General features: G+C 40.5%; 1 protein-coding gene across 1 annotated transcript in view; it reads right to left on the reverse strand.

The window, feature by feature from the left end:
* Positions 1 to 17,656, reverse strand: part of LOC141399140 (uncharacterized) — a 337,564-nt gene that overhangs the window by 5,366 nt on the left and 314,542 nt on the right. The window contains exon 10 of the mRNA XM_073977303.1: positions 3,150 to 3,241. Coding sequence (XP_073833404.1) covers positions 3,150 to 3,241 — 92 coding nt within the window. The remainder of the gene's footprint in view (positions 1 to 3,149; positions 3,242 to 17,656) is intronic.

The following is a 17,656-nucleotide window of genomic DNA, read 5'->3' on the forward strand; positions in this document are numbered from 1 at the left end:
ACGGGAAATCGACATCTTGTTCTTGACATTTCAAGATTTCATATTTAGCTGGAGGGTAGTCTGCTCGATGTCCTCAAATAGTGTGGAGTGTTTGGTAAGTCGCGTGGCACCAACACTGTCCACTCGCACGCTATGTCTGGTTGAGTCCTCGAATGGCATGTGTGGAGGTAGCATTCAGGGCTGTGCTGCTTACGGAAACCATACTGATGATTGGCATCTGAGTAGCTTTTGCTTGCATCCCTGCCGATAAACGGTCGCTACGTGGGTGACTAGCGATGGGTGGAAAACTTTGATGAAATGTTCAACTCCAACTGATTCAGTATTACCACAGAGATACCTTCAGGGCCTAACGCTTTAGATGGTTTAGCATTCCTAATGACATTTTAATTGTGGTGGCTCCTCCACGGCGAGAAGATTTCTATTATAGTACTATTCACTTTGCCCTGTTACGACCGGGGTGTAAGACACGCTGTCGATGAAATAACTTGCGCACCTCTTCGGATCAGTCAGCGTAACGTCGCCAAACGTGACTGAGGTCATACCTTCCTTCTTTACAGGGTTCGAGAGTGACTTAACCGTTGCCCACAATTCACTTATTCAGACTCCAACGTTGCAACCATTTAGATGATTTCACCACCTGTTCCGCTTATGCTCACCTACCAAACTGTTAAATTCCAGTGTAATCTCCCTGACTCTGGGGTCACTGGTTTTGGTACGACGAAGCTCACCATGCTCATTTGCTAATTCCGTAGCCTGTGGTGGGAAGTTTGGTCTCACTTCAGGGATTCGACCAGGAACTAGCGTGTGGCTACAGCAGTGATGATGTCACGGAACGTCCCTTCAGAAGGATTGGGCAGATCTCTCAAGCGATGATTAGTGAACTCTCTGACACTGGGCCAATTGGATTTCCAATGACTGATCAAAGTGCGGCGTTCAGAGGTGATGAAATGGGGCGCTCTGCTGATGGATACAATTATGGCAAGAAACGACGGGTGTAAAGTGACGTCTTTTGTCAGACCAGGTAACACGACGGGTATGTGTGCCGAACTATGGCACCCTACGCTAATTCGGGTAGAGGGCTGCCAATCTGTTTAGCCAGCGCTATACTCCTCTGGTCATTTTGTATGGCCGAATGCCATAACTCGTAATTAGCATTATAGTCCCCCAAGACCAGACGATTATGACCTTTCAAAAGCGGAGTAATGTTGGGCCTGTAACCTGGAGTACATCTACTTATTGGCGGGATGTATACGTTCTGCAACTCTACGAGTACCTCGGCAGTTCCATACCTGACTGGGGGTAGCAGTCATTACATGTACGGGTCATTAGAGTCAGGCTCAAGGGAGATAGGTCTGTATTGAACAGACTGGTGCCAAAGGAAAGCTAATCACTCACCTCCATTTCTAGTGTGATCCTTCCTCACTATGTTGTAACCATCCCAACCCGGTAAGCTGCAGTTGTTGTTGATCCTGGTTTCCCGCACCGCCGCACCGCCGCGACCCTGATACTCTTCTGACTCACGAAATCCATTATTTTATCGATCTTACCTCGGAGACCATTGCAATTAAATTGCAAACAGGATGTATTTTCAGGGATTGGAACAACAACGGCTGATGATCAGTGCTGCTTGTGCAGCTGTGGAGGAGTCGCGTATTCTGATGACGACTCACTTGGGGCTGAGTTTTTGCAGCGTGCAGCAACATCTTCCCTGTCGTAGTACATCGCACGGACGTAGTCCTTTGCATAGACGAGTCCTGAGATGCACCCACTCCCGACATCCATTCTATCTCACCGAAGTATGAGTGTGGTGGATGCGGATGTGGTAAACTGAGCACACATAGATTGGTACTGGATTTTCCTCCGTCCCGCCACGGACTAAAAGAATACGGAGCAGCCATACCGGGATATGCTGCTTCCAACACAGAAAAACAATACAAATACAAACACGTGACCGAATCACGGGTGTTGTGTGGTTCCAGGTCAATCCGGTGAAATTTCGGTCTGTTTGTCTGTCTGGCTGCCGCACTCTCGTACGGATCAACCGATTTGGTCCAAACACATCATCTCGCAATTTCGTTTTGAAAATTTTCAGCAGGTAGTCCTCGAGATTTATATTTTTTGGAGGGCAAGTCCTTAATCAAATATGTACCTTAAAGCTGTAAAAAACCTACGGCATCCCACTGACTCTCAGAGAAAATTTGGAATGTTTATATCGCACTATTTCAAAAAGGATTCTCGACAGTGTCCTTCGCGCAAAATTATAAAGAGATATAATTGAGCTTCACAGTATTCATCGAGTGTTAATAGTGTCTTGGGTGGGTCCAGTTTTGTAGGATGGTTTCCAGGGCCCAATTATATAGGTCCTCTCTCAAGCGAATTCAAACAAAAACACAGATTTGAAATGTCAAAATTCATAAACAGAGGCGAAATATTTGTTTTCGCCGTCACGGAATGTGTTTGAGGCGAATTTCTCAGTAAAATTTCTCTACAAGTGGTGTCTTAGGACACGCCGTTCGGACTCGGCGATAAACAATAGGCCCCATATCATTGAGTTAATATGAATGGGGGTGCAATTATTGATATGTCCCGCATGGGATGTTTGTGGAACAATTATAATATGTAATATGACCAACTTTTATTGTGAACACTGTCTCTGAAAATTTATTATGTTTGCACCCAAACTTGGCCAGTTAAAACAAATGTTCTTTCTTTTATGTTTGTTAAACATTCATTTTGTTTATTAATCATAATCGTTAAAAAGGTAACCAACGAAGAAAGGCTGACAATGGAAGAAGAAAAAAAACTATGTCATCAGCAATTTGGCATTGCTGTGTTGTTGAAGTGTATTTCACTTGCCAAATCGATTTTTGGTTGGCTTCTGTCATCACTTTTCTTTACCGTTACTTGTCACAAGTTACCTATTTTTATCTATCATTTGCAATTTCTACTGGCAATGGCAATTAGCCAAGTCCAATCTTGACCTAGGCAGTAGTATTACCTTCACATTCTAAGGGTACTACATGGAATAACATGCATTCATGATTGGCTGATTTAATATTCTTAATGTAATGATAATGTAATGAGATGTCCATGATGGTAATGAGCATTAGCAATAAGTTCGTTTTTTTATTGTACGACATACGACTTACCGACATTTCACATGCTGGATGATCTATTATTTCCAAATCAGTTTCAATACCATCCACTAAAACGGAGACAGTCTTTTGGCCATAATCATCATCTGGAAATGTATGAGAAGGAAAAAAATTGAGAATTTCATAAATTGGATTTTACGTATAAAGTACATTCCGGAATAAATATTCTGGTAAATTAGGACAGTTTCCACATTTTGTTGTTTAAATTGTCACAGTAGTAAAGATATTGAGTAATAAAATAAACAATTAAGAAACAATTAAAAACAAGTAAGCCAAGGCTATAGTCGGAGGGGCCGACCATGTGATACCCTACACCTCTACTAGGCCGGGGCGATTTGTGTGGAAGGAAAAAACCTTAATAGGCCCTTCGCGTTTCTGATTCCTGGGATTGAACTGAGTAAAAAAGTCTACTGGACCATATGTCTTCGATGAAAATCGAGCCTCCCGATTTTGACTTTAAGTTTTTATCTACGTTTTTTTGACATTTTCGCATATAACAGCCAAACCATTGAGATTTTCGAGCCAACACAAAGACAAAGACAAAAAACTACAACTGAATTTCTCATTATTTTCAAAAATATAATGTTTTTTATTTTGTTCAATATTTATTTTGAAAATTGTGAGAAATTCAGTTATAGGTTTTTTAGGGGGGTTCTCAGACATAAACCACTATAACTTAGCCATTTGTTAACCGATTTAAAACAATAATAGCTTATTCAAAAGATATTATTCACCCCTTTAAAAGGAAGAAGGATCCAAAGAAATCCGTTGTGGAAAAAAATAAGCCCGTTTAAATTTGAAAGTATAAGAAACCCAGATTTTCACTACTTTTACCGTTATAAAAAAATAAAACGAAGTGACCTAAACGAACTGATGGCATTTGCGTTCTCCATGGATGCCAACACGATAAAAATTTGCATCAGAACGCTTGAATATTTTGCTGGTCAACTTTTGTAGCACAGTGCCATTTATCGACATTTTCCGAAAAATTTGCACCTTCTCAAGACCAAAACTGCCTGAAAAACCGTTCCAATGTTTTTGCGATGTATTAGAGAGTTCTTAACTACTGTCTTGGCTACAATTTTTTCTTTGTGTTGGCTCGAAAATCCCAATGGTTTGGCTGTTATATGCGAAGATGTCAAAAAACCTAGATAAAAAACTTAAAGTCAAAATCGGGAGGCTCGATTTTCATCGAAGACATATGGTCCAGTAGACTTTTTTGCTCAGTTCAATCCCAGGAATCAGAAACGCGAAGCGCCCATTAAGGTTTTCAAATCGCCTCGGCCTAACCTCTAAGAAATAACTTTGTGGATTCTTGTACCGTATCACACCAAACTTAAATAATAATATAATAATTATTCCAAAAACATCCCCGAAGTGACAAGGGAGACTTCTCGTATATCAATGAGTGAGTGTACCCCGATTTATATTTGCTCAATGACATGGCACCCACAGCTTATCTCCGAGTCCGAACGGCGTGTCCTAAGACACCACTTGTAGAGAAGTTTTACATGGCTGAAATACTCAGAAAATGTCGCCAATATTACTGAAGGGTATTTTGCCACATGTTGAAAATTTGATGTTGCCTGGGGAATCGTTTTGAAAAACGGTGACAAAGTGACCCATGCAATGTATGTATAAAAATCTAATTGGACAATTAATACGCTAGAGCACCATGTAATTTGCAAAAATGAAACAAAAACTGGGAATGGAAAAATGTGGTTCTCTACACAAAACCCATTATATATAAGGCAGTAGGCCCGTTATCTAGCAGACACGTTATTGTAGTTTGCATCAGGGAGAAAGGTCAGTAGTTCTTTTTCCATATGTAGGCCACTTTGCCGGTATTTTTTTATTTTTCATACAAAAATAATCGTCCATGGTCATTCGCTAAATAATATCAGATCATCATCTTAAATTGTAGGCATCTTCTTCTACCTAAACTCTTACCTGGTGCAAAATTTCATGATTATTGAGCTATAATTGCGAACTCTAGCGCGTTTATGATTAAACTACAAACAAATAACTGGGTATATTAGGCTGTTATCTTATCATGTACATCAACATAATTGACATCAATAGAAAGGTCAAGCGTTCCTCTTCCAAGTATACCTAACTTGTCCGGGATGTCTCTCCCAGAAATTAAGATATATGTTGTATATTAACATTTTTCACAATTTTCAACCAAATGTTGTGGTCGATTATTATTGCGAACTACAGAGCTCCTAAAAATTGCAAATATTATTATTATACCCTCAGCCTTTAGGCTTTGATACGGCCAAAAATGTGCCTCATCGAAATAACGGTTTTAGACCAAAAGTATTTTTGGACGAAATTCGTTTCAGATAATTTGGAGTCGATTGAGCCATGTCCGTCCGTCTGTCTGGCTGGCTAGTTCGCACGATAACTCTAAAACTTTGGGTATCGCAATATTTTGTCCAAACTTCACTCCACTCATTAGGGTACCTCCCCCAAAAAAGTTCAAAATTTGTCTGTAAAATAGTGTAACGATAACTCTCGAAGGGAGCAATCGATTTGGTCCAAACTTGGCACATCGTATTACTTTACTTACTTAGCTGACGCATTACAAAACATTTGTTCAATAGACCGAACACAGAAAAGATCTCCAATTCTCTGCATTTATTGATTCGCTTTCAGGAATACCGCGCCTTGTCATCTATTCATCCATCTATTCTTTGACCTGCCAATTCTGCGTGCACCGCCATGTGGCTCGAATTTATACGCCTTTTTAGCGAGTTCATCATCGCTCATTCTTATTCTATGGCCTAGCGAACGTAATCGCTGCATGTCGATACGTTTAACTATATTGGTGTCGTTATATAGCAGATACAGCTAGTGGTTCATACGACGTCGATACTAACCGTCAACGCATATTGGTCCGTAGATCTTTCGAAGAATTTTTCTCTCAAACACGCCAAGCACTGCCTTATCTGCTTGCGCAAGTACCCAGGCTTCGGAACCATACATCACCACGGGTAGTATCAGTGTTTTGTAGAGCGTTACTTTTGTTTGACGAGATGTGGCTTCGTTTTAAACTGCTTACTTAAATCAAAGTAGCATCTGTTGGCCAATACAATTCTTCTACTTATTTCACAACTGATGTTGTTTGTTGTGTTTATGGCAGTGCCGAGGTAGACGAAGTCTACCTCAAAATTGTAGGTACCAAGCTCTAGGTCCGAGCTCTATGGACGCTTTGCGCGTCGACACCATCATCTTGGTATTTTCGCCGTTTACCGCCAGACCAACTTTCGCAGATTCAGCTTCGACCTTCCTAAAGGTATCAGTTACTTCCTTTACTGATCGTCCCATGATGTCTATGTCATCAGCATAAGCAAGTAACATGTGGCTATTGGTGTAAATTGTGCCATTTCTTTTGACATTTGCATCTCGTATTACCTTTTCCAGCAAAATGTTGAATAGGTCACACGAACGGCTGTCTCCTTGTCTGAAACCTCTTTTGGTACAAAATTCTTCGGAGAGGTTCTTTCCAGTTTTAACTGAGGACCTAGTATCGGTTAAAATCATCTTACAAAGCCGGATGAATATTGTGGGGTTACCAAATTCAGACATTGCATGGAATAACTTTGATCGGAGGGGACTGTCGAATGCTGCTTTATAATCGACAAAAAGGTGATATGTGTCGATCTGTATCTCTTGGGTCTTCTCTAGGATTTGCCGCAGGGTAAATATCTGGTCAATGGTGGACTTGCCAGGTCCAAAGCCACATTGGTATGGTTTAATTATTTCGTTGACCATTGGCTTTAGTCGTTCGCACAATATCCCTGACACTATCTTATAGGCAATAGGGAGAAGACTTATGCCCCTATAGTTGGAGCATACAGTCTTATCTCCTTTCCTGTGGACGGGACATAGGATGCTTATGTTCCAATCGTCGGGTACGCGTTTTTCCTGCCAGATGGTGCTAACTAGCTGATGCATACACTTATCAGCGCGTCGTCTTCGGTTTTAAACAGCTCGGCTGGTAAGCCATCGGCTCCTGCTGCTTTATTATTCTTCAGCCGGTTGATTGCTGTTTTTACCTCATCTTGGCCGGGCAGTATACATTCTATACCATCTTCTGGGATTGGATCTGTGGTACCATCGTCTTCGCTACTATTGGATACCAGCAGATTGGAGAAATGTTCCTTCCACATCCTGAGCACACTATCTGTATCTGTTACCAGATCACTTTGTTGGTCTCTACAGGATGATGTGCCTGTACCAAAGCCATCTGTTTGATGTTTCACTCTTTGGTAGAATTTTCGGACTTCATTCTGACTCCTATACATCCCGATTTTTCACACTCTTGCTTTTCCATTTCTCTCTTTTTCTTGCGGAACAGACGTTTCTCGTCTCTCCTTTTCTCCCGATATCTCTCTCGTGCGCTACCCGTTGCTACTGATTGTAAAGTAGCTCTATATCAATGTCGTTCTTTGATATTGTTAAAGTTACGAAGTTTTTTGGCTATTCACACACACATGACCCGAACCCAACGAAAGAACATACAAAAGAGAGCAAATGTTTTGATTTGTTTTTGTTTTGCAGCATGTGGGCATACAACCTTACTAACACACTGTCAAAAATTGGCAATATTCAGGATTTTTGTGTGCTCTCTTCTTGGTCGGCTATGCTCTATATACCGCATTGTTCTCTTCGGTAGCAACACGACACTCCTGGTCATACCATGAATTCCTTTGTGGAGGTCTCTGGAATCCAAGTATGGATTGTGCGGCTGTTTGCATGGTATGGACAATATTTTGCCATTGTGTTGTTATGTTATTGGGACAAGGAGTGCTCGCGTTAAGCAATTGGGCTAGTTGAGTGGAATATGCTGTGGCTATCTGTTGTGTTTGCAGCCTATCGATGTCCAACTTCCGCGTTGTGTCTGTTCGTGCTTTATTTGCAACGTTTAGACGGGTACGTACCTTTGCTGCAACAAGGTAGTGGTCCGAATCAATGTTTGCGCCTCGGAACGATCGTACATCCAACACGCTCGATGAATGTCTTCCATCTATCACAACATGATCAATTTGATTACTTGTTCTTTGATCTGGAGACAGCCAGGTGCCCTTATGAATATCGAGATGCTTAAATCTGGTACTGCTAACTACGATGTTTGTTTCAGCTGTAAAGTCTATCAGTCTCATACCATTGTCAGATGTTTCACTGTGGAGACTGAATTTCCCGACTGTTGGGCCAAAGATATTCTCCTTTCCAATTTTGGTATTAAAACCGCCTAGAATGATGGGCACGGCAACGGTCATATGTTTCTTCTTAGCGCTTGTCCTGTTTGTCCTTTTCTTCAGTGGGAGCATGAGCGCAAATTAAACTGATGTTGAAGAATTTAGCTTTTATTCGAATTGCAGCAAGTCTTTCATTCACTGGGGTGAAGCTGGATACCAGATGTTTTAGTCTCCGACTAACAGGTTGGAATATGGACTATATCGGTTCACTCTTTCGGGTACCTCCCACACAAAATTGGGATAAAGTGAAGTTTAAGAGTTCCTCTCGGATCGTCTTGAATTTTGTTTCAGCAGGCTGGCCATGCGGCTTCCTTTACGACGGTACAATTTTTTTGTTGTGCAAGACCATAACTACTGAGATATTGGCCTTAATGTTCCAAGAAACCCTGACGGCACCACCCAAAATGGTAAATCCGCAAGATAATTCTCGCAGGGAGATTCTGGTTGGAGCAGACTTTGCACATCATATTATATCATCCAGTGTTGTATCAGGTTGGAATATGGGCTATGGTCCACTCCTTCGGGTACCTCCCACACAAAATTCGAAAAAGTGAAGTTTAAGAGCTCTCGCATCGTTTAGATTTTTTTTTCAGTAGGTTGTTCTAGCGGCCTCATTTAAAACGGTACAATATTTTTCCGCAATAATTCAGTACATCCTGAGATAATGGACCAAGCTCCAAAACCCTGCCGGTACATACTCAAATAGCTATCGTGCAAGATAACTCTAAAACTTGTGATACAAAATCAATGTATTTGATATACGGCATAATTATTGTCTTTGGTTTTGTTTTTTTTTTTTTTTTTGTTGGGTCAGTGGCTGAAGGTATATCTCTGTCAGCACAGCTTACTGATACTTTCTTATTTGTGTTTTTTGGTTCATTTCACCTGCTAAATATTTCACGATCATCACCAATAAAAAATGGAAGCTATTTTGGTCTGAACTCGACCTCCATACAAAATTTTGTGACGATCGGTAAATACGGACGGACGGAGGGACGAACGGACACACATCTCATTATCGCTTTATTTCGTCGAGATATGAAGATTGGTATACCACATTGGGTGTCTCCGACGAATATTTCGCGGTGTTACATGAATATACCAAATCAAACTTATAATACCCTTTCCACATAGTGGTGTAGGGTATAAACACAGCCGGACAAGGATTTAAAAATAAATACAACATCAATATTTATACATATTGAGATGAGTGTGGCATTGTATCCTCTCATAATAACTACTTTAATATTAATTTTACTTTATATGCGAAAATAAGTCATTCATATATTTTATTTCCACTGAAATAATTTTATTGCATTCTTATCTTTTTGTCCATAATTTTATGCAGAACATTGAAAAATTGCCAGAATTCATATTGCTGGCAGTATTTTGCTTTACCGTCTGCTGCTATCCATTACAGACTGACTACAGACTCACATGGCAGGACAATAAACCGACCTACGAACTTCATCAGGAGACAATTTATGGACATTTAAGTGAAAGTGCAGTTCGTGTTTTTTGTTAATAAATTATTGTGCAGTATTGACTCGACCTTAATAAAGCTATCAATTACTCCGTAGAATACGGTAGTGAAGTGAATGAATGTCAGTCATTGTATTAAGTGTTGTAGCTGTTTTTTTATTCGTAGGATAAATAATTTCCACCGAAAAACCGTATTGTGTATGACAATGCAGTTCTTTATTTCGGATAAAAGAAAAATAATTTAATTATATTGATTATTTTTCAGTGGATCAGTGAAATAATTAATTTAAGATGAAGCTCAACATCAATATGGGCTTTTCGAAAAAATATTTGGTAAGGAAGATAAACTTCTTCCTATAGGTAAAATAAGCTACGTATTTTAATCAAAATAGATATTTGAAATTTCAAAAACGTTTACTATGAAAAATGTGGTGTAGTGGAGACTTTGGGTTTACCATTACAAATAAAGGCCCACTGAGTCCTTTGTGCATAAACAACTATCGTTTGAATGCGGTCCTCGGTGTACATCCCCCATCTATCGCAGCTGAGGAGCGTCAGTTGCCTCGACTAACCAGTTTTGTCTAAACTAAGTCCGGGATGGTACAGCCGTCTAAATTCCTATAGGGCAAGGATCGATGACACCGTACAAAACATCTGCCCAACTTGCGAAACATGCCCGTACGACACACAGCACCTTTTCAATTGCCCTGCCAAACCTAATCAACTCTTTCCAGTAGATTTGTGGTTACATCCTATCGAAGCAGCCCCATTCCTGGAACTGGGGATTGACCCAGAGAGAACATATATCGTGTCCACTGTACCTGCAAACTTTGCTAAGTTTGTATAATAGAAAATTATCCGGAAGTTTTAACATGCCTTTAGGGGGCCTGCAGTTTCACTCCGGTGGATGAAAGACTGTGCAACCATGTCCTCACTGAAAAGAAGGAAGAGTAGACCAATGGTATATTTCGCGAACGCTTGGAATACACATATGATGAGTATCCTGCCCATGGCATTAAATTTATTCAAGGCGATTTAATGTCCAACATTCGGGCTATTCAATCTCCCCAATTAAACATCTTGCAATGGAATCAGACTCATATCTTTATAATAATAATTGTTCCACAAACATCCCAGATCCCGTCTGGAGACTTCTCTCATATCAATGAGTACATCCCAATTCATATTAGCTCAATGATATGGGACCTGCTGTTTATCGCCCAGTCCGAACGGCGTGTGGCACCACATGCAGAGAAGTTTTACATGGCTGAAATACTCAGGAAATGTCGCCAACATTACTGAGGGGCATTTTGCCACCGTTAAAAATTTTATATTGCCTGGCCTGGGAATCGAATCCAGGACCTTCTGCTTGCAAGGCGGGTGTGCATACTATTGCACCACGGTGGTGCCCAACATATTTTTAGTAGCGGAAGGTATGAACAGAAAAAACCACGAAAATTGGAGGAAAGCTGAAAACACGAAAAACACCAGCAGAATATTCTATACAATTTGACAATTGCTTAATGAAAGCACTCCTCGTTTTAATAACGATGTGGAAGTTGCAAAGAGAGGTATGGAAGAAAAACGTCTTTTCTGCCGGAAAAACAGAGAAATAGCTGTTCGATTTTCGTGTTTAGTTCTTTCTCTTTATCCTTCTTTAAAAACGGAATGTTTGACGCCAGCAACTTAACACGATCGTGATTCAATTTTACAAAAAAAAACCGGTGACGTAAGGGATGAAAGATACCAAGGAACGGTCCCGACCTGCTTTAACATGGCAAAGTCCAGGATTTATCTTGGCCCCTCTTTCATCTCAAGTGGACACTGACCTCCCAGTGGTGTCACCTGGGGTAGCTGCCTTTAACACCCGTTAAAAGTAGTGAGCTAAAATGTGCCGCGCGTTCACCCATAAGAACGTTGAAAGCTTGGGTTTGGGCGCAGGGTTAGTAACCCTCCCCTATAAAAAGCAGCCTACTATGAAAAAACAAAAGAAAGGAAAAACAAAGCCCTCAAAAGTTGACGACTTCCGCAAACGTTTTAATGGTCCTGCGAATCTGCACCTGGAATGGCAGATGTACTTGAAAAGTACAAGGCCGACATTACTGTCATACAGGAAATACGAGGGAAAGGCGTCACAAGAACACCTAAGCACTGTATTATAGCTGCCATGACATAAAGCATGAGTTTGGCTGCGGATTTGTAATTGGTCGGAGGATAAAACACCTGGTCTCCAGCTTCACACCAGTAAATGAAAAACTTGCTACAATTCGAATAAAAGCAAAATTCTTCAACATCAGCTTTATTTGAGCTCATGCTGCCACTGAAGACAAGGACGAACAGACCAAAGATATATTTTACGAGCGCTTAGAAGAAACATATGACCGTTGTCCTGCCCATGACATTAAAATTATTCTAGGCGATTTTAATTCCAAAATTGGAAAGGAAAATATCTTTGGCCCAACAGTCGGAAAATATAGTCTCCGCAATGAAACATCTGACAATGGCATGAGGCTGATAGACTTCGCAGCGGCAAAAAAGATGGTAGTTAGCAGCACCAGATTTAAACACAGCATATTCCACTTAACTAGCCCAATTGCTTAATCAAAGCACTCCTCATCCCGATAATATATCAGAGCAATGGCAAAGTATTGTCCACTCCATGCAAACAGCCGCAAAATCCATACTTGGATACCAGATACCTCCACCAAGGAATCCATGGTATGATCAGGAGTGTCGTGCTGCCACCGAAGAGAAAAATGCGGCATATAGGGCTACTTTACAATCCGTAGCAACGCGTAGCGCACGAGAGAGATACAGGGAGAAAAGGAGAGAGGAGAATCGTCTTTTCCGCAGGAAAAAAGAGAGAGATGGAAAAGCGGGAGTGTGAAAAAATCGAGATGTACAGGAGTCAGAATGACCAGCAAGGTAATTTGGTAACTGATACAGATAGTGTGCTCAGGATATGGAAAGAGCATTTTTCAAAATTGTTGGTATCCAATAGCAGCGAAGACGACGAAGATACCACAGACCCAATCCCAGAAGATGGTATTGAATATATACCGCCCAGCCAAGATGAGTAAAGACATCAATAAATCGGCTGAAGAATAATAAGGCAGCAGGAGCCGATGGCTTACCAGCCGAGCTGATTAAAACCGGAGGCGACGCGCTGATAAGGTGTATGCATCAGCTACTTAGCACCATCTGGCAGGAAGAACGCGTACCCGACGATTGGAACCTGAGCATCCTATGTCCCGTCCACAAGAAATGAGATAAGACTGTATGCTTCAACTATAGGGGCATAAGTCTTCTCCCTATTGCCTATAAGATAGTGTCAGGGATATTTTGCGAACGACTAAAGCCAATGGTCAACGAAATAATTGGACCATACCAATGTGGCTTTAGACCTGGCAAGTCCATCATTGACCAGATATTTACCCTGCGGCAAATCCTAGAGAAGACCCAAGAAATGCAGATCGACACATATCACCTTTTTGTCGATTATAAAGCAGCATTCGACAGTCTGAATGTCTGAATTTGGTATCCCCGCAAAGCTTATCCGGCTTTGTATGATGACTTTAACTGATACTAGGTCCTCAGTTAAAATTGGAAAGAACCTCTCCGAAGAAATTTGTACCAAAAGAGGTTTCAGACAAGGAGACATCCTTTTGTGTGACCTATTCAACATTTTGCTGGAAAAGGTAATACGAGATGCAAATGTAGGGTTTTGGGTAAGGAAATCCCGCACAGGGAATTCCCGGGAATTCTCGGTTTTTTGGTTACGGGATTTTTCCGGGAAACAAAATCATATTTCCCGTGAAATCGGGAAATATCTTTTCACATTTATCACAACTAATATTGAATTTATGAATAAACTATGCCCGTCACTCTTATACCATAGAATCAGAATTCGAATAGATTTTTCAAACTTAGTTTAAGTTCGAAGATGGACCATATCGGTGATCCACTACTTTCGGTACCTTCGCCACAAAAGTTCAACAATTATAGCTAAAATGGTGCGCACGATGACTCTCGAAGGGAATAACCGAATCGGTGATAATTTTGCTAATATTAATTCCAGGCATTGAACGAATTCCACACAAAATTCGGAAAAAGTGAAGTTTTAGAGCTCCTCTCGAATCGATTTGATTTTTTTCAGCAATTTGTCTTTACTAGCCCCTTTACGACGGTAAAAATTTTGTCGGGAGCAAGTCCATACTTCCTGAGATTATGAAGCTCCAAGAAACCTTGACGGCAACAACTAAAATGGAAAATTGGCAAGATAACTCTCGCAGGAAGTTTCTGATTGGTTCTAACATTGTATATCGTATTATTCCATCTACTCATGTATCAGGTTGGAATATGGATTATATCGGACCAGCCCTTCGGGTACCTCCAAAACAAAATTTGGGAAAAGTGCAGATTAACAGCTCATCTCGAATCTTTTCGAAATTCTTTCCAATAAATTCTACTTGAAGGCCCTGTTACGACGGCGCAACTTTTGTTGGGAGGGCAAGTTCACTCTTCCTGAGGTAAAGGCACAAAATCTCAAAAAAGCCTGCCGATACCAACTACATGTTTTGTGTGCGGCCCTAGTTAAAACGGAATTTTGTTTTTCGATCCATACTTCCTAAGAAATTGACTCAAAAACTTTGAATAATGGAAATTGTCAGTGTGTGCGAAATCCGGACAACACGGTGTATTTTTCTATATTTTTTCATTTTTAATCGATAGAGCGATAGAGCAACTCTTTGAAAATATTGTATTTCATATAAGTTACTATGGGAAGATAAAAAATCACGGAAATATTGATCCACTCTCGTGTTTAAAAATTTCCCGGGAAATGCCGGATTCCCGGGAATGGCAATTTTTTGATTCCCGTTTCCCGGGAATGATAAAAACCGGGAAAACCCAAAACCCTATGCAAATGTCAAAAGAAATGGCACAATTTACACCAATAGCCACATGTTACTTGCTTATGCTGATGACATAGACATCATGGGACGATCAGTAAAGGAAGTAACTGATACCCTTAGGAAGGTCGAGGCAGAATCTGTGAAAGTGGGTCTGGCGGTAAACGGCGAAAAGACCAAATTGATGGTGTCTACGCGCAAAGCGTCAATAGAGCTCGGACCAACTGTGGAAGTTGGTACCTACAATTTTGAGGTAGCTAAAGACTTCGTCTACCTCGGCACTGTCATAAACACAACACACAACATCAGTTCTGAAATAAGAAGAAGAATTGTATTGGCCAACAGATGCTACTATGGTTTAATTAAGCAATTTAAAAACAAAGCCACATCTCGTCAAACAAAAATAACAATATACAAAACGCTGATAATACCCGTGCTAATGTATGACTCCGAAGCGTGGGTACTTGCGCAAGCAGATAAGACAGTGCTTGGTGTGTTTGAGAGGAAAATTCTTCGAAAGATCTACGGGCCGATTTGCGTTGACCATGAATATCGTTAAACGTATCGAGATGCAACGATTGCGTTGGCTAAGCCATATCATAAGAATGAGCGATGATGAACCGGCTAAAAAGGCGTATGAATACATGCCACATGGCGGTGCACGCAGAATCGGCAGGCCTAAGCTTCGATGGAGCATACAAGTGGATGAAGAAATGAAAAGGCGCGGTATTCCAAAAAGCGAAGCGAAAAACAGAGAGGAATGGAGATATTTTCTTAGTTCGGTCTATGGAACAAATGTTCTGTAATGGGTCAGCTAAGTAAGTAAGTATTACTGAAGGGCATTTTTCGACCGTAAGTTTGATGTTCCCTGGCCTGGGAATCGAACCCAGGACCTTCTGCGTGCAAGGCGGGTGTGCATTCCACTGCACCACGGTGGCGCCCAATATATTTGTAGTAGCAGAAAAACATGGTGATTATCAAGTTATTGTCCTGAAAATCGATTCGAGGGTCAACATCGACTCGAATCACTCCCTTGTTTTAGCAAAGTTACGTCCAGCGAAAAGTATGAACAGTAAAACCACGGAAGTTGGAGAAAAGCTGAAATCACAACAAACACCAGCAGAATATTCTACACAATTTGACAATTGCTTAATGAAAGCACTGCTCGTTTTGAATACGATGTGAAATTGCAAAGAGAGGTATGGAAGAAAGTCTTTTCTGCAGTAAAAACAAAGAAATGGCTGTTCGATTTTCGTGTTTAATTCGTTCTCTTTACCCTACTTTAAAAGCGGAATGTTTGAACCAGCAATTTAACAAGATCGTGATACAATTTTACAAAAAAGCGGTTACGCATGGCCCAAAAACTTTTCAAGACACTACTCACGAAGCGGCACGTCCCCTCCTCTAATCCGCACAATAATAAGATTTTTTTTCTTCATTGAGACGTCATCTGATATGACGACCTGTAGAGTCGAAATGCGCAAACTGACAGATGGAGGAACGAATGGACACTCATAGCCAGAGCGACTTAGCCTTTAGAGACATTTATTTTGATTATAAAAAGGTGAGCCTGTATGGGGTATTAACAGCTCCATTAATTTAAACAATTGTTGATCACATTCCCTCTAAAAATCAAAAATTTATATTTTAATTGCTTATCCAAAAAGATTAAGCTACAAGGTAAGTAAGTAAGTAATCAAGTAATCGGTATAGTCCAACATAACCATACTTAAAATATGCAAAAAACCTCCCTAGTGCTTTTTTGCTTTCACCATTACCACAAACAAATCCTATGCCACTAAATCACTTTCCATAGCGCCATTCATTGGCTTTTTTGGTGTAATCTGCAGGTTTCAACCGTTAACTGTAAATGAACAGATTTGTTTGATAAACAAACACCGTGCAGGCAATGCTTCCGCTTGTCATTCCTTTTCTTTTTACTGGCGTACTTTATGGCCCTTTCGGTGTAAGCAATTAGAAATGCATACGGATGGCATACAATATTCATGGGTCGCCGTTGTTGCTATAAAGGGTTATTCAAAAGGCTTTTCGAATAAGGAATTATAAATGCCGAAAATCGGGAGGTACCGTTCTATGGAGGCTATATGAGAGCGTGAACCTATACCAACAAAATTCATATGGAAATTTTTATACCACAAATGAAGACTAAATACCAAATTTTTGCCATTTCGGAGGAATATTGGGGTCACAACCTCCAAAATACCGAAAATGGGAAGGTAGCGTTATATGGGGGCTTTATGAAGGCGTGGACCTATACCGACAAATTTCATATGGAAAGTTTTATACCCAAAGTGAAGACTAAATACCAAATTTCAGACTTTTTGGAGGATTATTGAGGCCATAACCTTCAAAATACCGAAAATCGGGAGGTACCGTTGTATTCGGGCTGCATGAGAGCTGTATCTTGATTTCAACAGACCGACGGACGGACCGACATAGTTATATCGACTTAGAATTTTACCCTGATCAAGAATAAATATATATTTTGTATACTTTATAGGGCCTCCGATAAATATTTGATGTGTTACAAACGAAATGACAAATTTCATTATACCCTCCATATTATGGTGGAGGGTATAAAAATACCTTGACGAGAGAGAATAAAGGAAAGCGGGGCCTGGGCGCAGGCATAAATCGTGGCAGGCTTGGTTCATAAAAACACCCATCTGGGGATCGATTTACCGCGGGGTGAAACTACGTCGGTTTTTAGCCTGTATGCTTGGAGCCCGGCATAAGGCTCATAGCCGCCACCGTCAAATGCCTTAAAAATACTAATACTAATACTAATACTAATACTAATACTAATACTAATACTAATACTAAT

This window comes from Musca autumnalis, unplaced genomic scaffold (genome assembly GCF_047663935.1).
Source record: "Musca autumnalis isolate F117 unplaced genomic scaffold, ASM4766393v1 scaffold_3, whole genome shotgun sequence".
In the NCBI taxonomy this organism is placed as follows: Eukaryota; Metazoa; Arthropoda; class Insecta; order Diptera; family Muscidae; genus Musca; species Musca autumnalis.